The sequence below is a fragment of the Heterocephalus glaber genome, unplaced genomic scaffold, assembly GCF_053883595.1.
Source record: "Heterocephalus glaber isolate CG9 unplaced genomic scaffold, H.glaber_assembly_v1.0 deba00001733, whole genome shotgun sequence".
In the NCBI taxonomy this organism is placed as follows: Eukaryota; Metazoa; Chordata; class Mammalia; order Rodentia; family Bathyergidae; genus Heterocephalus; species Heterocephalus glaber.
Genome location: NW_028258444.1, coordinates 8,006,916 through 8,034,689, shown reverse-complemented (window position 1 = coordinate 8,034,689; position 27,774 = coordinate 8,006,916). Strand labels below are relative to the sequence as shown.

At 34.5% G+C, this 27,774-nt stretch overlaps 1 protein-coding gene across 13 annotated transcripts in view; it reads left to right on the top strand.

The window, feature by feature from the left end:
• Window positions 1–27,774, top strand: part of Kif21a (kinesin family member 21A) — a 133,974-nt gene that overhangs the window by 98,595 nt on the left and 7,605 nt on the right. For 3 of the 13 annotated variants that reach the window (XM_087200041.1, XM_087200044.1, XM_087200042.1), the window contains 16 exons: window positions 71–224; window positions 360–554; window positions 973–1,074; window positions 1,789–1,954; window positions 2,443–2,463; window positions 6,913–6,973; window positions 7,345–7,399; window positions 9,451–9,665; window positions 12,337–12,444; window positions 13,756–13,884; window positions 16,133–16,171; window positions 16,832–16,846; window positions 20,931–21,067; window positions 23,413–23,593; window positions 24,993–25,157; window positions 26,416–26,533. In XM_087200041.1, the coding sequence (XP_087056167.1) occupies window positions 71–224; window positions 360–554; window positions 973–1,074; window positions 1,789–1,954; window positions 2,443–2,463; window positions 6,913–6,973; window positions 7,345–7,399; window positions 9,451–9,665; window positions 12,337–12,444; window positions 13,756–13,884; window positions 16,133–16,171; window positions 16,832–16,846; window positions 20,931–21,067; window positions 23,413–23,593; window positions 24,993–25,157; window positions 26,416–26,533 (1,861 nt within the window). The remainder of the gene's footprint in view (window positions 1–70; window positions 225–359; window positions 555–972; window positions 1,075–1,788; window positions 1,955–2,442; window positions 2,464–6,912; window positions 6,974–7,344; window positions 7,400–9,450; window positions 9,666–12,336; window positions 12,445–13,755; window positions 13,885–16,132; window positions 16,172–16,831; window positions 16,847–20,930; window positions 21,068–23,412; window positions 23,594–24,992; window positions 25,158–26,415; window positions 26,534–27,774) is intronic. The other 10 variants (XM_087200043.1, XM_087200045.1, XM_004855007.4 and 7 more) reach the window with 5 other exon arrangements.

Here is a 27,774-nt window from a genome sequence, read left to right as displayed (position 1 = left end):
GTCTCAGTGGGCAGTGCACAATCAAAGAAGTGCATAACAATTACATATGTGTGTTCTTATATGATTATAGAAAAAAATATCAGAGGAAAGGATTGATTAGCCGAGTGTTCACCTCCAAGACAGCCCGCATGAAGTGGCAGCTCCTGGAGCGCAGGGTCACTGACATCATCATGCAGAAAATGACCATTTCCAACATGGAGGCCGACATGGACAGACTCCTCAAGGTGCAGAATAGTCTCGGCTGATCTTTAATTTTGCTTTTCCAAACTCTGGGTACAATAAATACTTACCAGATTGTTGTCTTATTTTTGATTGTACTGTGTATTTGCTTTTTAAAATGCAGTCTGTGTTTTTAATAGCAACGGGAAGAACTCACAAAAAGAAGAGAAAAACTTTCAAAAAGAAGAGAGAAGATGATCAAGGAGAGTGGAGACGGGGATAAGAATGTGGTTAACATCAACGAGGAGATGGAGTCACTGACTGCTAATATAGATTACATCAATGACAGTATTTCTGATTGTCAGGCCAACATTATGCAGATGGAAGAAGCAAAGGTTTGTAATTTAGAAGATGCTTAACAGCTTAATGGGAAGTATTTGGTATCATTTTATTTATCTTTAAAAAGTGCTTTGAACTTTTATATGAAGGAATTTTAATTTATTGGCTTAATCTGATTCTCAAGTATCACCACTCCTTGTCAGCTTTTGAGATTTCTCTGCTACTTTTGTGATTTTGCTTATTGTTTGTACAGCTCATGTACCATTGGTTACATCCTGCCTTGAATTCTCAACTGTGTAAATGTGTCCTTTTCAAGTAGACCATATGTTTCTTGATATAGGGATCAAACGTGGTATTTTTCCGACCAGTCTCATTTTCTATTCCAGTACTATCAAATCAATACATTAGACCTTTGCCTTTTGCTTAAATACATCCAGATCAAAGTAATGATTATAAAACACTGGTTCCATGCAGGAAGAAGGTGAGAACTTGGATGTCACTGCAGTCATTAATGCCTGCACACTTACAGAAGCACGATACCTGTTAGATCACTTCCTGTCCATGGGCATCAATAAGGTAAGTTTTAACTAGATTTTTACTGGAAACCGTCTGGATTAATTTGTTGTAGTTATGCTTCTCTTTTCAGTAAACCTCTTGTAATAAGGAAGATCCGTAATTGGAAGTGATTTTTTAAACCTTTCTGTAGAGTTAAGAAAGTCGGTGATATGTAAATTAATTTCATTAGCCTATCACCTATTTTACTTGTGTTAGAACAGATAAAACATCTTGAAGAATAATTTGCGTTTTTCTTTAACAAAGAAAAAAATTCTCAAGGTGAGCAAATTTGGTGATGTAACTGGCTTAATACTGATCATTTGCAACTGGAAAGAAAATCAGATGGAAAACAGGTCATCCTCCCTTCTCTTTCAAATGTGTACACTCTAATATGTCACCAGTAAAGGATACAGTGACTTCTGACTCCCTTGTTTTCTGTGCCAGGACTGTGCCAGACACTTAATGTTAGGTTCTCTCACTTCATCTTCACGGTGTGCCAGGAAATAGGTATTGTTTGTGTCATTTTATGTGAAGAAACAGAATCAAGAGGGTAACATTTTGGCAGGTAAACTCGTCCAAGGTTTCCAAGCTTTAAGTGAGGAACTGAGGCACACCCAGGTGTGTCTGAAGTCAAAGCCCATGTGTTGTATAGATTTGCTATGCGATGCAGATCTTTATGTACTAGATACTATTTTGTGTGACCTAAGAACTTTGTTGTTGTGGTTGTAACTGCAGGGTCTTCAGGCTGCCCAGAAAGAGGCGCAAATCAAAGTACTTGAAGGTCGACTCAAACAAACTGAAATAACCAGTGCTACTCAGAACCAGCTCTTATTTCACATGCTGAAAGAGAAAGCAGAATTAAACCCTGAGCTAGACGCTTTACTAGGCCATGCTTTACAAGGTAATTTGAACTAAATTTTAGCTAATAAATTGCATGATAGCATTGCTCTCTGCACATGGACAGTGTATCTCTTCTTCTATGGCCTGATTGAATAGATGCTATACTTACTTATGCTTTTCATAGTCATTCTTTCTTTAATTTGCATGTGTATGTAAACTTTGGGGGAAGTAATTATTGTAGTTCCAAGAAGTGATTACCAATTTAAAAAAGACTTACTTTATCTTATTAAGCAATTGGTTTTTATGGACAAAGAAGTCCAACGGAGGTTATGAATTGATTATTTAAATAACTTAAAAGATTAACCAAGTTTCATTACTTTGCTCTGCATATCTAACTGCTCTAAAATAAATTTATAAGTGTTTGTTATGGCATCTATTCCATGTATCTTATAAATGGTACATAATCTTGTTTTATGTGAGAGTTCTTAACATTGGATCTGTTTTGATTGGAGTATTGCTTTTTGTTTCCTTTTGCTGTTATTTATACAGATCTAGATAGCGTACCATTTGGTAAGTATGTCTAGCTTTCTGTGTACCCTACAGCTGCATGAATTACTAATTGTTCATGTACACTAATTGTGGTACATCTTATATTGAAAATTTTTATTGGCAGCCAACTGGTTTTTGCATGATCTTTTTTGAAATGTACCCATGATCACAAGCATACTAAGTCTTTTGTTTTTATTAAACATTCTTGATTTTAAAATTCTTAGGTGTTTGGAGAAGTATGTTTCAGTTAATTGTCTCTTTTACTCTTTGGGCTCCAGTTTCATAAATCCTCTGAGCTCTTTCTCTTTCTCATAGGAAAACACAGAATATATGTTTTTTTAAATTTTTAGATATATATATATTAACTTGTATCTGTTGTTTTAACCTCACAAATAACTTTCTTTTGTATATATCTTTGGTATGTATTTGCTCGATTCTCATCCATTCTTTATTTTTATAAAATTAGGCACATATTTTTAATATTATAAATTGAATAAAACTACCTCCTTTATGTGGAAAGTTTGTTGCCATATTTATAATCATAAGCATAATATTTTCAAATTAGAAGGGTCTTTAGAGATCACTGAGTTTAGAGGTTTCCTTTGAACATTTTCTCCTTACACTCCAAAATCCACATGAACAATACCCACACATCAATAATGTCTCAGCCTCCTCTTAGTGACAAAGATGGTTAGGACCAGGAGTATTAGGGAAATTTTATTAATGGTGATAATTTTGAATGATTATTTTATAGAATTTTTTAAAACTAAAATGATTTTAAAATCTAGTCATAACTTTTTCCCTAAATTACACAGTGATTAAATTTTCTAAATGGTTATACTTAAAAGAGAGAAAATAACTGGAAGTTTAAGTGTAATTACCTCTGTGAGTGACTAGAATAAACAATCTATGAATCAGCATTTATTTTAAATGACAAGGTGTCATAGAAATAAAACATTGGACCTGTTTGATTTTTGTACTGCATTTTAATTTTTATTTTATTCTTTGATTTTTATAGTATTTCCTTGAGATCAACTGCATGATATGTATAATAGTGCAATGTACATATGAGAAATCTGTTATTTTAAGCTGTTCAAGCTGTGGTAAAGAAGTACAAGTGATTAAAACAAACCATGTTAGGCTGCTCAAGTACATAAACAACATTTGTGCCATTCTGTATGTTTTTTTTTTTTTTTTGGTCCTGGGGATCGAACTCGGGGCCTTGCGCTTCTGCAGCAGGGAGCGAAACCACTGAGCTAAATCCCCGGCCCTGTGCCATTGTGTATATTATCAAGCAAATTTTCTTCTCCTCCTTCTTCTTCTGTTCCTTCTCCTCCCCTATCCTTCTTTCCTCCTCTTTTTCTCTCTTCTCTTCCTCTACTTCTTCCTCTTCTTTCTCTTCCTTCTTATTCCTATCTTTATCCTTTTCTTCTCCTTTCTCTTTCTCCCTCTCCTAATGTGGGTTCTCCTTCCCTTTGTTCTTCCTGGTGTCTCAATTTATAGATATATAGGATGTCTTTTAGCTTGAAAGAAAACTTCTTTGCTATTCTTTTGTGAAGAAAAATAAGCTGCTAATTTGATGAGCAGTGTTGCTTTTTACAACTTACAAACAACTTTCAATGCTCAGTTTGAAGAAGAGTAGGAAGCAGAGAATAAACCCATTCAGATGATGTAACCTATGACTCATGACAGAATTTTACCCTATAGATTGGGACATCTTCTAGACCAGAGGATCTGGAAGAAGAACATGCAAAGAGAAAGAAATCCAAGTTAAACCCTCAGAAGTTATATCATCATAGATACCTTGCTTTAAAACTTTTAGTTAGCTCTCCAATTTATTGCAAATTTTAGGCTAGGTGCTGGATTCAGAGATGAGTGAGACACTAATCGTGTCTCCAGCGACCCAGTGCTGAGTGTGACAGGTAGTAAAGACTGTGACCTTACAGTGCAGGAGTGAGTGAGATACTTACAAGGAGTAATGCGAGCACAGAGAAGCTTGGAGGTACTGTCGAAGGCTTTCTGGAGGAGGTAACTTTTGAGCTAAAAGACAGTACTGAAGCAGGCCAGCAAAGGGTCATTCTGGGAAGACAGCAGCACAGCTAAGGCATGGAGATGTAGCTATGATATTTTGTGCTTGAAGCCCACGAACAGGTTACTGCTCTGGAGCAACAAGGAAGGACAGGTCATGATGGAACTTAAGGCTAGGGGCTGAGCCAGGGCCAGCACCCCATGCTCCTAGGCTTGTACTTTTGTAACCTTTGAAGAACATCTTTCTTTTCTCTTTTTTTCTTCTAGTTGTATTGGGATCCCAAAGTCACCCCTACCTTTAGAAATTTGATAGATGACTCATGAGGCTCAGCATATAGTTGTATTTATAACTAAGATTGGTGAGGCAAATGTGGTAAGAGCTGGATCAAAAGGGAAAAAGGTATAGATGGAAGCTCCAGGAATCCAAGTGCAGGCTTTTTTATGTCTTCCTCACACATGAGAGATCACACAGAGTTCAGTCTTTCCTCACGAAGAAAAATGCAGCAATAAATATGTGACTTTGATGCCAGGGAAATCCATTAGGCATTCAGCATCCAAGGGCTTTTACTGGAGATGGTCACATAAGTACCCTGTGTTGGGCACATACCAGAATTCTAGACTCCCGGAAGGAAAACAAACATCAGTATAGGCTCTGTTGTTGGCACAGTCTAGGTATGGTGAGCAGCCTTTTTTAGTTAAGTGTTGACCTGGGACACTCTGAAAGGTAAGTTTTCTATGTCAGCCGAAGTATAGTTTTGCAAGCAAGTGTTTCTAAAGATAGCAGTCTCGGGGTTGCTATATTAATTATTTTCTCTACCTTTTAACATAAATATATGTATCTTTTCAGAAACTTTAAGTAGAGAGACTAGAAAACACCCCAGCTATTTGGTTAACTGCCATCAAAGTTAGACTGTGAAGGTTTACCTTGATACACATCAAAATTAGGACGTGTGGAAATTTTGTCTCTGCTTTCATTATAGCTTAAAGCTGCTATAATGAGAAAAGCTGCTGGCCTTGGGCTAGAGTTAATTTCTCAGAGGTGAGGGTACAATAGTGAGGTGGTGCCATGTCTACTGTTCAGAAAATCCCCGTACTCCAGGCCAGTCTCTGCCCTGAAGTTGTGTCTGAGTTGGTGACTGTGGGTGGGTCCTCGTTGGTCTGGCCAGGTTGGTTATGTGAGAACATAATTATCTCTAAGTAAGGCATACAGGCACAAGCAGGAATTCAGTGGTTTTTACCAAGTACTCTCATGATGCTTACAATTCTGGTTGGTTTAACCACTCCCTGCAAGAAAAATACCAGCAAATCTCAGCCTGCTTTCTTAGAGGCAAACAGAGGCTGGGCTTGGCATTTCTTTATAACCTTACTTTTTGTATTGTCAATGAATTCAATCACCTTAGCTCTGGATTATCCTGCCTCTGAAGCAACTCCTTAAGCTTCCTGTGAATGATGGACTGTGAGTTACACATTTCACTTCAGAAAGTAAATTCCCTGTGTGTGGGCCCCAGAGTGGGGACATCAGCAGAGAGCCAGAAAGTATGGAAAGATAGGAATTGTACTTCATCTGTATGACAGAAAATTTTAAAAGAGAGTGAATCCTATATATTTTTAGTTAAGATATATGTTTCTCATAATATCATCTTTAGTTTTGTGGAATGATTTTTATAATAAAATGTGTATGTTTTAAAAATTGTTAGGAGTTTGCTGACATTTTAAATAGTTTATTTTCTGTGGCTGGTTTTTTTTTTTAATGATTTTTCTACTTGTATATGTTTGATTCTCCTCTTTTTTTCTAGTCTGCTACAGTTGTTCTGAAATAGCAGTGGTTTGTTTGTATTAGTTTATAAAACTGCATGCAAACCTATTGTTTTCGTCTTCTGTGTACATGTGAATGGCTGCATGCTAATGAGTGACTTCTGAACATTTTTGTACACTCTACTTGTAGGCACAAATTTTAAAAAATTTAAAAGGGAGAAATATTTAAGTGTAGCAGTTGTGTTTACACTTACAAAATGTTAAACATTGGCTCAGGACATGAAAGGAAACTCATGTAGCATTTATTTTAACCTTGTGTTCTTAGTCACTAGATTTTTGTGTGTTTGGATAGTGCAGGATAAATACATGACCCTGAAAAAATATATTTATATAATTACATATATTCAGATAAATACATGATTTCATCCTCAACCTATAAATATGTTATTCTTCCATATATCATTACTTAAATTTATGGTTTTCCTATTTTAAACACATTTCCCCCAGAGCATATAATTAAGGAATTTCTTAGAAATATTATTCCACAAGTCTTTCTATTTTCATTCAGCTATTAAGACCACAGTGTCCATACTGAGGTATTGAGCTGATATTTATAGAGCATAGGGATTGTGGTCACCATTCAAATTGTGACATGTAGATAACACCTTTTGACTTTTTTTTATATAGAAAATCTAGAGGATAGTACTGATGAGGATGCACCTTTAAACAGCCCGGGATCCGAAGGAAGGTAAGAGAGCCTTTAGAGATGGAATAGATTTGATTTGTTCCTATAATATTTTTCATACTTTTATCTTGTATCAGTTGCTATAAAATAGAAATAATTTTGAATTTCATGCCTAATGAATTTCACTAGAAACATTAATGTGGGAGTCAAACTAAATCATGGGTAATCATCACATACTTTAAAATAAAAATACCAGTGTTTAAGGAAGAATGAATTATTTCTTAATGAATTCATTTTGATTTTAAGTATTGCCTTCCTGTGTCTTCCGTGCACATATACATTTTTTCATAGTTATAAACATGAAGTGCTAAACATACAGTTCTTGATTATAAATTATCTTTTAATCTTGTGGTTAACTTTTCATTTGTATATAGCACGCTGTCTTCAGACCTTATGAAGCTTTGTGGTGAAGTGAAACCAAAAAACAAGGTAAGGAGAATTGAAAATACCAGGCAAACATTTTTTCCACTGTTCTTTGTTACTGCTGTTAAACACAGGCCTCAGATTTGGCTCTTAGCACACCAGCAAGTGGGCATATTTTTTCCGAAAGTCTTTCATTTGCAAAAAATTAATTTTTTTTCCTATTCCTCTTTAAGTGATTATTGGAAAAAAAAAGTTTTGAAGAATCTTGCTGAAGCTTGGAATTTATTGTAATCTTGCAGTTTTTTCACTGGATGAAATGTGACTACAAAAGCCAATTCTTAGGCTACCTGTAGACCATGTTTCAGCCTACACTGGAAATCGTTGAATTTGCAGGAGACTTGAAATGTTAGCATTCTTTTACGTTCTTAAGTATTCTTTATTTATTTTGTTTAAAACATTCTTACAGTTTTTAGTAAATATTTGTTGAATGATTGAAAAGAATAATACGGTGCAAATGGACCAGGTAGATTGAAAGCCTGCGGAGAATTAGGTAATGTAGAAGAATGGTTTGCTTGGCCTGGGTGTGAAAGGATGAGTGGGAAGGGGTGGGAGCAATCACATGGTTCCCTGAAGATTGCATGCCCCAGCTGAGGCAGAGAGCCACTGTAAAGTCCTGCTTATTTTTGCCGTATGAGAATAGGAGCCTAAGGCTAACCAGATCCTTTGTTTCTTCCAGAGAAATTTTAAATATGGATTCTTGTGTAGTGTTTCCTGATGTTTAAAGCACTGGGAAAATTAATCAAAAATCATTTCCAGACGTTTTGTATTATCGTTGAGCTACTGGGTCGGCAGCATGTAGTTTGTGTTTCATTGTTCTGAGTGACCAAGCAGGTTACTAAACCTCAAAGAAAGCATTCTGCCATGGTTTGGGTCCAGTCCTAAGCAGAGAAGAGAATCCCAAGCCTGTTAGTTGTGCCCATGTGAGATGTCAAAGAGACGTAGGAAGTGGTGACCTGAAGGTCATTTTCCAAAAGAATTTGTAGTTAGGGATTCCCGAGAGAAAATTCTTTTCTGTCCTAGGGCCTTGGATGGGGAGAGTTGAAAGTGTAACAGATGGCTATAAGACAGTCTTTCTAAAAGTGTTCTGAAATGCTACCTGCTGCTGCTTTTGAACTGCCAAGATGCTGATAAGATCTTATATAATTTCTTTTTCACTCATTGAAAAAAAATGAAGTTGATTGTATATTTTAAATAGGTCTACACTACTATTGTGTTATGTGCCAGAGATATAAATTTGAGTAAAACAATGTGCCTGGCCTCTGGAGGCTTGTGATCTGGTAAACACTTTGAACATCTGTTGATTCCTAAGAGATACCAACAATCGATTCTGCACACTGATGGTGTATTCCCTTGGTTTTCAAGAGTAAGCAAAGGAATGCTGATAGTGAGTTTAGTTTCTAAGAAAATAACTTTACCAACCTCACCATACTGCCCAAAGCGGGTACAGGCTAGTATTGAATTATCCAGTGGGCAGATTAAACATAAAGGTCATCAAAATTGAAAAAAGAAATTAAAATTTATATTAAAAAGCATTGAAACATGAGAAAATCAGAATTTAGTTGAGCATCCCTGTAAGGACCTCTTGACTTCCTTATTTCACTCCTTCCTTCCTTTTTTTCTTCTCTCTTTTTAAATGTATATCAAAGGAGGGAGCCATTTGTTGTGCGATTGTACAGAGATAGTGGAGGCAGATTGTCTGGCTTTGCTGCTTGTTCTTTTTATGACCTTGGGCAAACTATTTAGCCTCCCTCTGCTTTAGTTTCCTCATTTGTGAGTTGTGATAATGATATCATCTGTCTACATGCTACTATAATAAAATATTTAGAACTGTGCCTGGCACATATGTATGTGCCCGTATGTGGTTATTGCGGCCTCCACAGGTCTTTTCTGGCTACATCTCTGGCTTGTCACTATCTCACATGCTCTGTTTGACATGCCCACTAGAGAAAGATATGCTAGTTTTTAACCTATTTCAAACTAATACAAATCTCTATTCCCTAATCAAGTTCTATGCAAAAGTTTGCTCCTGATTGCTTTTCCTTCCATTCTCTAACTAGGCCCGAAGGAGAACCACCACTCAGATGGAATTGCTGTACGCAGATAGCAGTGAACTAGCATCAGACACTAGTGCAGGAGATGCCTCCTTGCCTGGCCCTCTCACATCTGCTGCAGAAGGGCAAGAGATTGGAATGAATGCAGAGACCAGTGGTACTGCTGCTAGGGAAAAAGAGCTTCCTCCCCCATCTGGCTTACCTTCTAAGATAGGCAGCATGTAAGTCTGGCCCAGCTACACTAACTTCCTTTCTTTTGGCTTTTAAAAAAATATGCATGTTGCTAATTTCTTATTTCTACTTTAAAAAATTTTATGTAAGAAAGATCTCTCATTTTGAAAATAGTATCTGTTAGGGATTATCTCTTCTAATTTTTTTTTGACTGTCAAAATAATTTGAGATGAGGTACTGTTTGTCCAGTTGCTCTGTTTTCTGTCTAGGTTTCAGGGTCATTCTTAAGAACTCTAATTTTCACAAAGGGTGAGATATGAATTACAGACAAAACTTATTTAGAGATTCCTGAAATAGGTTGAAGTTTTACTTTATATGAGTAGACAGTTTAAAACTCAGATTTGATCTAAATAACCTATATCCTAGCTCTTTCTTTGCTGACCCTTTTAAAGAAAAAAAGGAAGCAGCAGTTACAAAATTAATACATTTTGAACTTTTCCAATTCTTTACCTTGAAGCACATTGCATGACTGTGTACTTACACTAAATATTTTTATTGGCATTATTAAAGATTTGAAGGAAGGAATATCCTCTCTACTATATGATATTCTGAACAGGAAACCTTCCATTCAAAACAAGTCTTGCTTATAATTTCTTTCATTATTATTTTGAGAACAAATAAAGATTTTCCTACACAGGCTAGTGTATGTATACCTTGTATGTATATATGTTTTGGTTAAAATTAGGTTAAAATATGTTAACCAAATTATATTTTGGTTGAAGTTATGTTAAAATTAGATCATCTACCTGTAAACATTTTTAATGACATTTTTCAAACTAACCCTCCCGTACAGTCTAGCAAGTGGTTTATTGGGATGTACACACCTCTGACTAGAGGAATATTTCCCACAAAAGTGTCACATACTGAATAGGACTCTGCAGATAATACAAAAATAATGCACTTTAGACCCTTGAATATCTGTTTCCCATAATACTCTTCCTTTTATGAAGAATTTTCCATTATCTTCTATTTAGCAAGCCCTCTGCCACCTTAGTTTTCAAAATTAATTTCAAGGATGACAGAATTTTCTTGCATGTGCTGAACATGGCTTATGTAATAAACTGTCAGATATTGCTAACAAGTGTAGCAATGGCTTCATTGCTCTCATGATAAAATGAGAGTAGAAGAAATTTTGGTAAAAATAGTGGTATCAAACAGAGGATAGATTTTAGGGGCTTGCATGTGCTTAGCATTTAGTCAGTCAGATGAATAGAGACTTTGGGACTGCAAGACTAAACCTGTGGCCTGGAATCCAGATTCAGGTAATGCTGGGTTTTTTTTGTTTTTTCATTTTTTCATTTAAAAATATATGTCCTTTATGACAGGTTGTAGAAAGTATTTTTTCATAAATTCAGAAGTCTGCAATTCTTTGCAAGTTAGAGTTGGTTCCAGTATGCTTAATCTGTAATTCTTTTAAGCCATTACTGCACAGCATTTATTTCATAAAGTAAAATGATTTATTTTGGAAATCCTTATGATTTACATGATGCAGGACTTCTAAAATGTGACTTCTGATTAGAGATATTAGGCATATGAAGTTTAATTATATTTAGTTTTCACTTTTTTGGGGGGTAGTATTGGATATTGAACCAAGGGCCTTCACATGGAGCTACATCCCTAACCTTTTTTTATTCTTTTTTTTTTTGGTACTGGGGATCGAACTCGGGACCTTGTGCTTGCGAGGCAGGTTTTATTCTTTATTTTGAGACAAGGTCTCACTAAGTCACTAAGTTGCCAGGCTGGGCTGGGACTCTCGATTCTCCTGTCTGAACCTCCCAGAGTGCTAGGATTAAAGGCATGTGCCATCGTGCTTGGCTTATTTTCACTTTTAAGTAGGAGTGATGTAAAGCCATTCTAGGGATCTTCATTTCTAGTTCCTTAGTGTTTTTTTTTCTTTTAATACTATAACTAGCCAAGAATAGTAAAACTATATTTTTTGCAGTTAAAATTCATTACAGTCATATACAAAAATCATATTCTTGAATTTTTAATTATATAGCAGCCATTCAACATTTTAAACTTACAAGGAAGGAATAATTTTATTACCAAAATATACATATCTACTAATTACTACCTAAATATTAGTTCAGTAGAATAATTTTGTCATTTTTGTGTATGATGACCTGTTATTACTATTTTGTGACTGTGTTTAAATATTAATTTATTAAATTTCCTTGTTTCTTGTATTTTGATATCTAATATTTTTGTTTTTGTAAACTTTTACAAAGGTAAATTTTCTTCAATTGAAGCAATTTTCAATAAAACTTTAATATTTATACTTCAAATAAAATATTTATTAATATTTTCCAGTATAGTATTGATGTTTACATTCAGATTGCCAATTTAAAAACTTATAGCTGTCAAGTTCATATCAAATAAAAATAACTCATATGTTTTCCTATCCTAATTTTATTTTTTGTCCTCAGTAATAATCTCTCTCAAGTTAGTTATTAATTTATTAAAAAATTTAAATTGAATATAATTAAGCTTATATCAACTAAAATTAACTCATGTAATATTTTTCTATCCTAGCTTTATTTTTTATTTTCAAGTAATGATCATTTCTTACATTTATTAATCTATTAAAATTCTAGATTGACTACCAAAGTTATATGTGTATTTTAATATAACAAGGTAATTAAAGAATTTTTTCCTATTTAGTTCCAGACCATCATCTCTACCAGAAAAAAAAATACCAGAGCCTTCCCCTGGAACTAGGAGAAAGGCCTATGAGAAAACTGAGAAATCAAAAGGCAAGGAACAGAAGCAGTAAGTAACTCGTGCCTTTATGCACCATGCTGTGTGAAGTGTCTGCTGCACCAGATGCTCAAGGGCAATAGTGAGCTTATTTTGCAGATTGAGCCTGGCTCTGTTTATGACTGCTGTGACTAATCAAGACAATCAAGGCAGCTGTACACCTGTTAATGAATTTGAGTACTTGTTCCTATTCATGTCTACTAACTTATTTTTCCATTATTTTTGTCTGTCATTGAGAGAGTTATACACTTGAGCTGAGGCTTATTAAATTTATATTTCAAAGTGTCTTCTACTGAAATTTGAAATTAATTTTGAGCATCATGTAACATTGACTTTACCTCTTTAGAATAGTGAACAAAAAACCCTAGTATTAATCATGGGGTGTTGTGTCGTTTTCTTGCTGTTCTCTCCACTTGGATTGTTGATATTATCCTCAATTAATTCTTTTGTTTTGTGAGGGTTAGTGTGGTCATCAGTACATCATATAATCGTATGATCCACCTTACTGGGCTTTTATAAATTGCAGCACGGCAGCATGCAGAAATCTAGTGGATTAGAGTCATTGTTACCGTGCCTCTCTAAATGACCTAACATGTTGCATGTGATAGTAGAGCTTCTCATGTCTGTGAGGCCCAGCATATATTTCAGTCTACATGTAAATATTTGCAAGGCCATTTCTTTAATTTCTTTAACATAAATATAAGAAGTGTTCATAAAAAAAAGAAGTGTTCATATATTTTCTGTACCTAAGTGGAAAATCATATCATCCTCAAAAAATACAAAAAACTGTACTTTGACCACTGATTTAGCTGACTTGAATGCATGGAAATAATCCTTCCTGTCATCCTTGATTTTTCTATTTTTAAAGATGCAATTTGCCTGTTTCTACCAAATCAAATATCTCAAGAATATTGGAAAATGGGAGAATGAAGAAAATAATTTTCATAAAATGAATGAGTCAACTGAAGATGCAAATTGCTCTCAAGTTCTTAGAGTTTGTTTTCTTATCTATAAGCTGAGCAATTTGGGCTTAACTCTGAAATTGTATAATTTTAAATTTGGCTTGCTTTATTGTTGGCCTTCCAGTTTCATTAGGCAGAATCTCCCTTTAGTGCTATCTTGGGGCCAATGTAACAAACTCCAGTGGGAAACATTTTAAACGAAATTGTTTAGAGAGCATTTTGTCTTACAAAAAAGAATGATAGGAAGAAAAGAAGGAATTCTCTAATGAAAAGCCTTTTTTAAAAAAGCATGTTTCCTGTAACCTTCTTAACAAAACCTAACTGACTAAAGCCACCTGTTTCATATTCTTTTCTCTTGTAGCTCAGATTCTGGAGCCTCAGAGGCTAGCCTCTCACCTCCTTCTTCCCCACCAAGCCGACCCCGTAGTGAGCTGAATGTCTTTAATCGTCTCACTGTTTCTCAGGGAAACACTTCAGTTCAGCAGGACAAGTAAGTCATTATGGAAAAGAGTCCCAACTGTTTCTAGAACATTCCGAATCTTTCAGTGCAGTCTGTTGGAACATTGAGCCATCTCAGTGTGGGAGATGGAGCCTGACTTTTGCACTCATGCCATATTTGATGTATTTTTCTAATGGAAAGGAGCCATATAGCCCAAATTAGAGAAAATTATTTTCCTGTTGAACATTATTCCCTGTTGTAGATTTGCATTGCTATACTTTCACCACCTGTCTTACCTTTGCTTTTGCAAGAAAATTAGAATTGAAAAATCTTTGAGACCACTTGAAGTTTAAATTTTTGGGGATTCTTCACCTTTTATGAACCCACAAAAGCTTCTATTCTTGATAGCCTGAGTTGAAAAGAGGCAAGTTATTTTTTTTTACCTTTGGTAGATTTAACAACTTACAAAGACCACTGTTATAGTGTAATGTGTTATTTGAATTATTTTCTAGAAAAATACACCATAAAACAGCAGTAGTGCCGGAGATTTAGCTCAGTGGTTCTGCTGCTTGCTGCACAAGCACAAGGACCCGAGTTCAATCTCTGGTACCAAAAACAAACAACCCCCCCCCAAAAACAGCAGTAGTGATGTTCTTGGAAAAAAGAACTCCTTTATAGTTGGAGGAGGTGGGACTAGGATGAGGCTGTTGGGCAGGAGAGGTTGAAGGGAATGTAATTTTCATTGAATTAGATGTTAAAAGTACCCCCACATTGAGCCAGAATCTCTCTTGCAAGAATTCAGTACTTACAATATCGCCATAAGGTATTTATTAACTCTAATTTGTCTGATTGGATTTTGAATAATGATATGTGGCTGTATGTGCTTGATATCCATCCTCCCCACTCTGATTGTGTCTTTTTTTCCTTCTTTCTTTCTTTTTTTTTGTTTGTGTCCAGGATTGAGCCTGGGACCTCACGCATGCTAGACAAGTGCCTCCCACTGAGATACATTCTCAGCTGTTTTTTTTCTGTGCTATTTTCTCCCTGTATATATCAAAGGGATCCGAAATTTATAAGATGCCATTTAAGATCTCTCTTGCATGTTTACAACTGTGTTAAATGGTATAAATTGAAAATACACTAACATTTAAAAATAATTTTTATGGATCAATTCTTTTATGTATTCTTTATTAGATGTTGATATAATTTAATCAGTACTTGGCATATCCTTCAAATTGATATAGATAGGTAAATATTTTTGCATGTCATTAAATAGAATAGTTTTTATTGTTGCTAAATCATTTCTCTCATTAATTGAGAAAAGTAGAACATTAAAAATATTTTTTGGCAATTTATTTTCACTAGTTATATCAAGAATTGTAAATTTTCATCTATCATGTATAAGCAGTAGTTATAAAATTTTCCGTCAGCCTTTTGATAACCTTGACAACTTCATCATAGATTCATATTTTTACTGAAATATTTTATGAACTACCAATAACTTGCCTCTGTTGTCCCCTCTGTAAGCCAAAACTTAGACTATTTGATTTAATATTTTCAAAAACTCCCCCATCCTTTGCGTCACTTGTTTGGGAGCTCCTTGTTGAGTCCACCTTATTCCAGCCCAGAGCTGCTTACATTCTCACACTCACTCTGCCCTCCTTTTTCCACTCCACTTATACACTCTAAATAGATTTTCATCATAATCAGACTCATGGCCAATCTTACAGGCTTCAGGATAGGGTTAATAGGAGTCTCTTGCCTAATTTTAAAAGCCTACTGAGGGCCTCCTTAGAGTTAAAACCAAGGGTTGTTACAATTTTAAATGATTTACTTCCCATGCAAACATGCAATGTATTTATGAAACTTCAACAATAGATTCTAAACCTGTGGTAATTACCAAGGTGAATTAAATGCACTAAGCATTTTTGAGATGGGAATTTTTCCCTAAGTGCTAGTCAAATTAATAGAAGAAAGCTTGCAGTGATGTATTTCTTATACTTGGTACTATTTCTTTCCAGGACCTAAACTTTAGAAGTGAGGATACAATAGATGCTGTGGGTCAATAATAGGTAGAAAGCTTTGCCTCCTAAGTTGTGGTAGATACATGAGTCAAATTTCTTCCCTGCCTTAGTTATTCTGAATTTGCTGACATTTGTGCTGATAGCAAAGCAGGACACGATAAAGGAAGTGCGTGCTGTGCACCTATTGTTCGTGCTGTTGGTTTTCAGTCCTGTGTTAGTGTCTTTACCTGTTGACATCTGTGTTCTTTTCTCCTCATGATTCTCTTTCACTGTAGGTCTGATGAAAGTGACTCTTCTCTGTCGGAGGTACACAGGTACTTTCTTCCTCTCTTTCCTACCTTCTGGCATCTTGTGGGTGTCCCAAAATGCCTTCCTAGAAATTCTGAGCAAGTTTCATTTTTGTTGCATGCTTTATTTGTTATAAGTCATGTAAATGCACAAACAGTTTAAAACATGTTAATTTTAATGTATTTTTGTGATCATACCTTACAGATAAAGTAGTGGCAAGCTCTATTATAGCTTAAGAAATTGTATATGTTTTCTGTCTGTAATCTAAATGCTTTCTTTAATTTTAAAATCAAGCTTTCTGAATATTGATATCAAGAAGGCTTGCGCCTCACGGCTTAAGTATTTCAATTGCCTCTAAGTGTGGGAGGTAGGTAAGGTACTTTTTCTTGTTGGTTTAGCAATTTTAAATCAAAAAGTCATGTGATAAAGGTATACTATAAAAAAGGACACTATCATACTAAAAAACAGAAAAATACAGAAAGTAAAGGAGTTTTACTACCAAAAACATTTTAACCTAATAGATACAGTTTTTAAAATAACAATGTTATATATTTTTCATATTAAGGATTTTGGGAGGGCCCTTAACTTTTTTCTTCTCTCTTGTTGCCTCACCCCACTTATCCTTTTGTCTCCTCCCCTTTTTTCACTTATTCCCCTTGTTTTATTGTCACTTTGCTGATCATCAGCAGATCTTCCAAAAGGTAGGCAGGGGAAGGGAGAGAAATTAACCCTATTCATAGTAGTACAATACTTCACTGGTTGGCATGGAGCAAAAATAAGTGTTTTCCCCCCTTCATATCAGTCTGTTGTTCAAATTTGCAATATTTATTTTTAACTTAAATTACTTTCAAGCTCATTGTTATATTTCAGAATATGAATGGATTAATTTTGGTAGATGAAGTACCATGGATGTATGCTTCTAATGCCTACATTTTTCTATCATCATCATCAGTAGTAGTAGCACTAGTAGTAATAGTAGTAGTAGTAGTAATAGTAGTACTGGGGATTGAATCCAGCACCTTTGCACTGAGCAACACCCTACTCCTCTTTTAATAATATTTTTTATTTTGCCACAATGTTTTGCTAAGTAGTTCAGGTTGGGTTCAAACTTGCAGTCCTTCTGCCTCAGCCTCCCAGAGTGCTGGGATTACAGGTGTATCCCACTACACCTGGCTCTTTTCTATTATCGTTGATCTAGGGTAATTATAGAAAATACTAATATAAATTTTCTGGATATTTGAGAAGTTTCTTACTAATAATAAAATGCTATTTTTAATATTGAGATCATATTTTTTCAAAAGACTGAATAATCAATGATTTTTAAAATATATAAGAATGAAAAAGAGGCATCCTCTTCTCCAGGAAATAGCTGTCACTGGAGGCAAACATCTAATATACTTTCATAATATAATCTTTGATGTGACAGATTTTTGTTGTATGCTATGTCATTAGGGGATAAAGTTGGTACCGTATATGAAGGAAGGAAATCTTTTGGAGACACTGCATTACATAACTGGGAGCAGTTTTTTATTAGGATGATTTGTGTCATTAAGCATGTATCAAAACAGCTCTTATCCTGCTAATATAAATTGTATGTTATGAAATTAACCCCAAAAGTTATTTCTTTCTAAATAAATTAACTCCTCTTTGCTATTTGAGAAGTAACAGTAGACACTTATTCTTGATTGGAATCATACCATTGCAATATTTATAAATTTGATGGCTTCAGTTCATAGATATGAACCTTACATCAAGAATTCAAAAGAACAGATTCAGATGTTTGAGGGAGTTTTGCTCCCATTTCAGCTTTAGTCCACTTCAATTGTTAAATTATAAAGAAGTCATTGAACATTAATCTTAAGAATCTGAAGTAGACATGTTTGCAAATAATAAAACTGGACTTCATAATTATATATCCAGAGATGACAATTCCTAGTAGCATTTCAAGTAATGAATAACATTATCACTAGACCTTAAGATTAAAGTTTTTTAAGGTAATCTTACATTTACTTTCTTTATATATGCATTAGTCTTTGCTCAGCTCTCTTCACCTATACCGTATTTAATTTGATAACTGTTTGTGTGCATATGTGGCAGTGCTTTAAATATTTATCCTTTTAATAATGCTATTGTATCTCTTCTCCAATAAATGTTCTTTTCTCAGATTAATAGTTCTAGTTTTATTATTATTTTTTCTTTAATAAAGTCCTTCTTCTGCCTCTGCAGTTTGGAAAGGCTCCAAATTTTCACTGCTCTTCTTAGAATGTGGCATCTAGAACTAATCCCCCATTTGAAATGTGACTTGGACCAAATACAACTAGGTCTATTACATTCTGAGCAAATCAAGAGAAGTAGTATAAAGTTGATGGAGGAACCATAAATTGTTAATCCTTTGATCTTGTATTCAACAATAAAGCCCTTTTCATATTTTAGATTCAGGTCACTATTGATTCTGTTTCCTGCTTGGAGCATTCTGTTCTATCTTTGACTAAATTTTTTAATTTAAATTTTATCCAGTGATTATTTAAGTGCTTAATAGGTACATAAAGCAAATTTTTTTTCAGTAATTTTTTTCCAGCAACACAATACAGTATCCAGCTCTTTCATATATCAATTTAATACATTAATTTAGGAAAGATTGACTAGATATAGAACATTTTCCAAGTTGACAGTGATATTGACTCCTTAGCTATGACCCTCAGCCACCTTTGTAACCATTTTACTACAGCATTTCCATGCTTACCTTATACTCAAGGATATCACTTACAAGGCTTGTTGTATAGGTTTTATCAGGGTCAACATATATTGTGACAGTGACATTTCCTAATTTGCTGCCTTTTAACCCTATAAAAAACTTTGCCCATGAGATTTGTGAGCACAAAAAAATTTGTGTGGTACTGGAGATTGAACCCAAACTCATGCATGCTGGGTAAGCACTCTACCCCAAACAACATCCCCCTGAACATGTATTTTGAAGTATTTATAATGATTTATTTATTATCTTCCTCTCTTGACTCAGCAAGTTTTACCCATCTCTAATTTCTAAAATCTTTTTTCCTGCTTAGAAAATCAAGTCTATGCATTCTGCTCCCTTTCTTGATCTTTGTGAGTTCTTAGAGTTCTGACAATGATTTTGCCTCTAGAATCCTTTCAAAAACCCCATGACATAGTAATTTAAAACCAAACATTGAAACTCACTGAGTAAGGCTCCATTGTCAGATCTCACCTGTCTTGGACCAGCATTTCTTCTTAACCATCTCTGTACCTTGCCTCTATTTTTATTAGTATGTTTTCCGTATACAGTGATCACGTGCAGCTTGGCATTCAATACATATCCATATCACATCTTGATCACTTTTATTCCCCTCCCCTTCTCCTTTCCCCTCCTCCCCCAGATGCCCTTTCTACCTCCCTGTTTCTTAATGTGGTCGTTTATTTTGCCCTGCACCTTTTCTTCTGAGGACTGCTCTCTTTCACAAAGATGGAAATGCACCAGTTTTGCTTTATCCCTGTGTTTGGACTGGAATTACACCATCTGCTTTCTGTGGACATATTTCAACATAATTTTTCTTCTTCCTATAAGTAATAGATTTACTATGTCTTAATTCCTTTTCTTTTTTTTTTCTTATTTGGATAAATGTTTATTATGTCCTTTGCCCATTTTTTTTCACTTTATTGAATTCTTTTATTGGTACATTGTAGGTATACAACACAATTACATTTCTCATTGGGAATTGTACCTTTACATAATGCATCTTGGTTCTTATTTTTTCCCCTTTCCTAGCCCTCCCTTCACCCCCTCCACCCTTCCCTATTTACAAAGACTTTATTTCCATTTTTTCCATTTCTCATCATTTTTCCTTTCCCTTCTTTCCTTTCTCCTGCCCCTCCCACTACCCCTACCCCTTTGGACCTTTTCTTCCTATTTTGCATTATCGATTATTCATTCTAGTCATTGGTACATTTTAGGTATACAGTATAATAACATTCATCATTGGAAATTTGCACCTTTTCATCGTTAGCCTTCCCAATACAATTGTTTTAACTTAGACCCTATCTTAAGCTTTTTAAAGGATAGGAATAATGTTTTGATAGTATTTATATCCCTATAGTGCATAGCCTGTGCCATAAGCAGAAATTCCAGAAATATTAAATTTAGGATTAAGTTCCCTGTACAGCCTCATTTAAAAAAATTCTCAGTTTTAAATCTTCTTTGAGATTATTAGAATTTTTTCCTTTAAATTTCTTATCTTCTCAAATAAACCTCCCTTAAATTTCTGTCCATGCAATAATTCTAATCTTGTCTTTTTCAGTGTTTGCTTGAAAATTGCTTTCTTAGTAGTGTTGCTGGTTATGTGTTATACTCTCTCCAGCATGTTATTTTTGACATGGATTTACACTCCAGCATGACATGGGGCCATGTCTTCCAGTTATTCATCTTTTTGCCGCTTCCTAATTTGCCAGAATTCAATATACCAAACAGCGGCCAATATTGGTTCTTTAAACTTTAGAAAGCAGAAACTCTTCAAAAGAAAATCCCAGGATGTCATTGGTTTTCTTGTTTGCAGAACACAGCTGCAGAAAGATGCCTAATTAGTTGAGGCATTCCATTACTGATGTTAATGTTTCACATTTCATCTCTGTTCTTTTGCTTAAAAAACAGCAAGAGATCAGTCTAGCTTTTATGAAAGAAAAACTTTCTAAAATCAGGGAAAAAATAAACCTATTCCCGTGATAGAGACATTGAAGTGAATCTTGGTTGGTTTGTTTGTTTCCCCACCTTAGGGGCATTATCAACCCATTTCCTGCTTCAAAAGTAATCAGAGACTCTCCACTTCAGTGTGTTCACATAGCGGAAGGACACACAAAAGCTGTGCTTTGTGTGGATTCTACTGATGATCTTCTCTTCACTGGATCAAAAGGTACTAGTAATTATAAGGCCCATATTTAATAGGTTTTTTTTTAAGGTTAACTTTTCAACAGGCTCAAAAAAAAAGTTAAACTGTTTAAGAAAATGGAGTACTACTCAGCCATAAAGAATGAGAAACTAGAGACATTTATAGCTAAATGGATGCATACTGAGGCCATACTCTTAAGTGAAATAAATAGGACACACGTGTAAATACCAAATAGTTTCTCTAGTGTGAGAAACTGAAAGTGTAAATAAGGATTAAAACAAATAATTGATAATTTGAAATAGAAAGAAAAGGTCCAAAGGGGTAGGGGAAGTGGGAGAGGAAGGGGAAAGGAAAGAAGGGAAAGGAAAAATTATGAGAAAAGGAAGAAATGGAAACAAAGTCTATGTATATAGGGAAGGGCGCACAGGTAATGGGGAAGAAATAAGAACCAAGATACATCACGTACAGGTATAAGCACCCAATGATAAATGTAAATGTATTGTATACCTAAAATGTACCAATATCATAATTTAAGCAAAAAAAAAAAGATTCTGATAATTGATTCAACCCAGGAATTATATACAATATGAAACTGCTGCATACTTAAAAAGAAAGTAAAGTCTCTTGATGTTTTGTTGAGTGCAGTGGTGAGATAGTACATCTCCCTTCAGAATTTGGGCACTTACTGAATGCAAGATTCTGAATCTTGTAATGTAGGTTAATATACAGATTTACAAAAGGCCATTAAAATATACACTCTGCTAAAAAGAGTAAGACAATAGCAAGCACCATTTCTATACTATATGGGAGACTGACGCACCGTACAAATGCATTGCATTTAATTTTCACAACAACGCTAGTGAGTTACATAGTGTATCCTCATACTAATGATAAAGAAACTCAGGATTCAACAGATTAAATAATTTTCTCAAGTAAATTTAGCTAGTAAGTAGAAAAACCAGAATTAGAAACCTTGGTCCACTCATTTCCAATCCTGCACTCTTAATCCCTTTGATATAATTGCAAGCAACTAGAAATCAACTATAAACAACTTTGAAGAGTTCTAAAATAAAGGTCTTGGGGTTCAGAAAAGGGAGAGATTATGTGTAGTTGCAAGAATCCAGGAAAGGGGCTGGGGATTTAGCTCAGCAGTTTCGCTGCTTGCTGCGCAAGCACAAGGACCGGAGTTCGATTCCCCGGTATCAAAAAAAAAAAAAATAAATAAATAAATAAATTAAAAAAAAAAAAAGGAGCCTCACTGTGAGTTTGAGGCCAGCCTGGACTGCATCGTGAGATCCTGTCTCTTAAAAAAAAAAAAAAAAAAGAAAAAAAAAAAGAATCCAGGAAAGCTTTGACCATGAGGCATTTAGGATGAAATTTGTAAGATGATTTACATGCTGACATGTAAGGGTTGATGACAAAATAAAATAGCAGACTTGGAAATAAAAGTAGGGTATGTTTGGAAATGAAGTCTGACTGGGTTGAAAGGTAGAATACAAGCAAGAGAAGTTGTGGACAGGGAGGCTGGGGGCAGCATGCACAGGAATTTAAGGAGCTATTAAAAATTTTTAGAATTTAGGTACATTGCAAGATTCAGTTTAATCAGCAAACATTTGTTGCTCATTATCTATAAGGGAAGTATGAAAAACTAGCTAGAACTTTGAGAATAATGACAAGAAATTCCCCTAATGAAAAAAAGCTATTCCATGAAAATACTATACTGTTCCAGTGATTCAGATTTATCTTCTTTACTTAGATACTCAACATGTCAGAAAAACAAAATAGAAAAGTTTTGTGATTATGTATTTGGGTCAATATAAAAATAAAAGCCACCAGTTCCCTGGGTTAAAAGGGTATGTGTGTTTATAAAAGTATGTTGTGAGGGATGGGGGATTTAGCTCAGTGGCACTGCGCCTGCCTTGTAAGCACAAGGTCCTGAGTTCAATCCCCGGTACGGGGCCAAAAAAACCCCCAAAAACGTGTGTTGTGAGACATAGAGGAGTGATCAAAGCAGAATCCAGTATTTTGAAGAAACTGATTCTAGATGGACATTTTAAATTCAGGGCAATTCAAGACAAGACTCTTTCGATATGATTATTTCAAACATTGTTATAATTATATTTTTAATAGCATACAATGCATATACCAGATATCCCTGACTTTCATCTGATCTTTTATACCTACCTTGCTTATAAACCTGCTGTAGAGTCTCAATGATGAAGAGGCCTGATAACGTGCTAATTGAATAATTACTATTTTACTGTCTCTTTCCTTCTTAGAGAAGAGAAATTGTTGAAATACTTTTTACACTTAAGAGAATCTAAAGTAGTTCCTATTGACAGTATTTCTTCTGTTTTTATTTGTTTTAGATCGTAATTGTAAAGTATGGAATCTAGTGACTGGGCAGGAAATCATGTCCCTAGGCAGTCATCCCAGCAACGTTGTGTCTGTAAAATACTGTAATTACACCAGTCTGGTCTTTACAGTGTCAACATCTTACATTAAGGTGTGGGATATCAGAGACTCAGCAAAGTGCATTCGAACACTGACGTAAGTAACTCAAAAACTAATGGCATAAGGAGTAAATAGTTACTTGTTTTACAAACCACAAGAAAATATAGAATTACCTGGCCACTCCAGAGATTGTTATAAGTGTTCACAATAAAAAACCCAGATAAAATAAGAAAAAAACCCAGATTAACAAAATAAGAGTCCGATATAAACAGGAAGAGATGAACTATATTTGATAGAAGTACACATATCATGTTTTTCTCTTAAATACTAAGATATTACATTTTCATACTATGTACTACTTGATGGAAGCAAATGGTTTATGTTATTTGCTTCAAATAAATACAATTCTTGTAAAATGGCTCTAATTACCATTGTGAGAAGTACTTGAAACCTTTAATTAAGAGGTATTGAATAACTGAGTATAATTTTAAGCCTGAGACTACTTTGAGGTTAGCACAAATTTCTTAATTGTAGGTTGTGTTGGACAATTGGAGAATGAATTTTTTGCTCATTGTCTGATATTATAAATGCGATAAAAAACCTAAAACAGTGATTCTTCTTGCTGTGAGATTGGTGAATCATTTTATATAATTGAAATTGAGCAATCTTTGTAAGTATTTAAATGAGGGATGGGAGAATTGAAAAGGTTAGCTTTTACTCATTTGTATAGTACATATAGTAGAGATGATTAATTTTTAAGTAACTTATAATTTGAGAACTACAAATTATTTTCCATACTGAATGTCTCTTGAGAGAAGTTTTGTAGAAAAAGAATTATATATATTACATTAGAAATTTACCAATCCAGGTGAATCACTAGCATCAAATTTGAAAAGATTGGTTGTAACTTAATATTTTAGAAGTTAGCTAAGATGTTTTAAAATGGTTTAAAGTACCATCTAGAATCTTCCTGAAGAAGTAGAAATCATAGGAAGCTATAATTAAGACTTTACTACACATAGTAGATTCTCATCTGAAATTTAGGTCAAGTAACAAAAACTGCAAAGAACTTTAAAAGTCCCAATACCTATAATCCAAAAAAGCAACTTTTACAAAAAGGAATTTGATAAGCCCAGTCCATCGAGAAATTCTGAAACCTGTAGGAAAATGAATTTTTTATGGAATTATATCACTTGTTAAGTTTTTATCTTTTACAACTAATCTTTTTTGAATGATATTTTAGTCATTACTAACTCAGGGCCTAGCATTGTAATAGACATCAAATTAAGAGCTTTAAAACATGTCATCCTATTTCATTCTTTCACTTAGTCACCAGACATGTATATGTGCCAGATATTTGCACTGTATTATATGGTGACAAACAGACCAAGTTCTTCTTGTTGCCTACAGGCTACTTTCGTAGGAATTGAAGATGCTGTCAGCCTGATTCATGTCTGGAAAAGGACTTGTTTTTCTTTGCTTCGTGTCTATGCAGGTCTTCTGGTCAAGTTAGTCTTGGAGATGCCAGCTCTGCAAGTACAAGCCGGGTTGTAGCTATTCCTTCTGGAGAGAACCAAATCAATCAAGTGGCCCTCAACCCCACGGGCACATTCCTCTATGCAGCTTCTGGAAATGCTGTCAGAATGTGGGACCTTAAAAGGTAGAATTTTTAAGAAAAAATACTTGTTGCATATCACAAATACAACTTCAGACATTACTAACATGTTATTCTTATGGAATCTAATTTTACAGTCTCAGAAGTAGATGTAAAATCATGGGTTTTTCTGTTTAGTGCAACCACCCTGAATGTCTCTTTTGACCTCACTAACAAACTCACAATGTTGCCTTCTTTTAATTTCCATTGCTGGGAAAAAAATGTATGGAGGAGAAATAGAAAATATTTATGTTATGATCACTTAATATTTGTCTGCAAATGTGTTATTAGATAAAGGTGAATATATATTCTTGTCTAAGTTTCACCAGTACCTTTGAAAGAATTATTTTTTAACATCATTTAAACAAGCTCTATTTCAACTTTTCCAGTTTATAAAATTAATTTAATAATATAAATTCTCCCAGGGTTTTTATGAATATAAAATAATGAAATAGATGTAAACTGAGATGTATTGAAAAGATAAAGTTGTTAACAAGAAAAATTGACCAATTAAAGTGTAAGGCTTTTTGTTGTCTCTTTGATTTTCATTTGCAATGAAATGTGAGGTTTTATGCTTTAGCCGAGCTTAGTTTGAAGTAGAAATGTGAAATAGTTTTGTTATCATCCTCTGACCACTGACATCACACATTTTTCTTCCAGCTCAATATCTGTCCTAGTCATTTTCATATCTTTATAATAATTGATGAAATGGACTACCTTCTGATGGACATATACATATATGTGTGTGCATTGGTTTATGCACATATATGAGTGCATATATGTGTGTATGATGTGTGTACTGTATGTGTATGTGAAAAATGTGTGCATGCATGTGAAAATATTTCTCCATGTTTTTGTTGACTTGGTAGTTAATCAGTGATATTGTTGCTTTTTTCAAACACAAAGATCAAAAATCTTAGTCATATGTCTGTCACAATTTTAGACATTTAACATATTAAAGTTTATAATGAGGGAGTCCATATTAGGCATTAGCATTTATTCAAAATTTTGCTGCTTTACTACTTAAATGAAATTGTTTGGCTTTAGAATAACTTAAGTAGGATCTTGAACTTCCATCATACAATATGTTGGTTTGGCCATTTTTTTAACCCTAATTTGGATAGTTTCATACAAATGGAGCTGAAATAAAAAAGAAAATTAGTGAACAATTTTATGAAAGAATAGAGGTTACTTCATGTTGAGGCTCATCCCCATCATTCCAAGAAATACTTTCAAACAGAGTTGTTTTTCTTTCTTTTTAAAGGTTTCAGTCTACAGGAAAGTTAACGGGACATCTAGGCCCTGTTATGTGCCTTACTGTAGATCATATTTCCAGTGGACAAGATCTAATCATCACTGGCTCCAAGGACCATTACATCAAAGTGTGTATTATATATGATAGGGTTGAAGTATTCAGACTCATGCAGGACCCTTTCTTTTAAGCCATACCCTTTTTTACATCTTCTAGTCTTTGCTTTTTCTTTTGAGTTGTTCACTCATTTGTAGGTATTGGTTTTATTACTATTTAATTATGTACTCCCATTTTTCATGGGCGATAGATTGGGAGAGATTTTTAAGATCTTTTAGCTTAGCCTTCCAGTGAATAATTGAATTTCATCATCATTGCCATCATCATCATCATGATCTTCATCATCTTCATCATCATCTTCATCATCTTCATCTTTTATACTGAGTATATCATAGCCATTAGAATTGCATGAAATTAGCAGATAAGGTTGGGAAAAATGCATAGTTTGATTCCCAAAATGTTACATTTAAGGTTGAAACAGAAGATATTCACATGCAGGCCAACAGACCATTAGAAATGCAAGTCCAGAGCTTTAGTTAAGCTGTGACAGGAGATGTAGCTTTGAGGGCATCCAAATAGAAGCACATGTTCAGGGAGGTGGAGTTGATGATACAAGTAAAGGAGAAAGGATTTGAGGACAGTGTTGGGGGAATGGCCAAGGCAATCAATAGTAACAGAAAGAGGATACAGTAATAGAGGTAAGAAAAATGTAAGTAATTTTTCTAGAAACTAATAGAGTTGAATGACTTGAAAATAGAGTAGTTAAGAGGAAGTTAAGTTCAGAAGACTTGAACTATTTATCTGCTTAGAAATGGGCTCAGGGCTGAAGACAGTGTGGTATGAGTGGAGTGTAGACAGTTGATGAAAGGGTAGAAGTTAGAATCCAATCGTAGATGTGAGGGTTGCAAGGAAATAAGTTCACGTGAGGCTCTGAGGATGGCAAGAAGATATTTGAAGGTCAAAGGAAACTTTTAGAATAGAGTGCCCCAAGTTTACTTGAGGTCACTCTATTCTTTCAGGAAAACATGAGGCTATCAGCCAGTAGAGGTGAGGGCATCTAAGAAAAGTGACACAGTTTTGAACGGCAGCTTTGGGAAACTGGAGTTGATCTCTAGGTCCACAGTGCTGCCTAACAGTGATGAAATAATAATCATGCAGTTTGTTTGAATTTCAACTGGATTGATATGTAATATTTTTATTATTGAACCATCATTTCTGTACACAGACATGAGAAGATCTGGTTGCCATTCTTAAAAGCCTGCAGACATGAAAGCAAGTGTCATGCAAGCAAAATTGATGTGAAATAGGACTCAG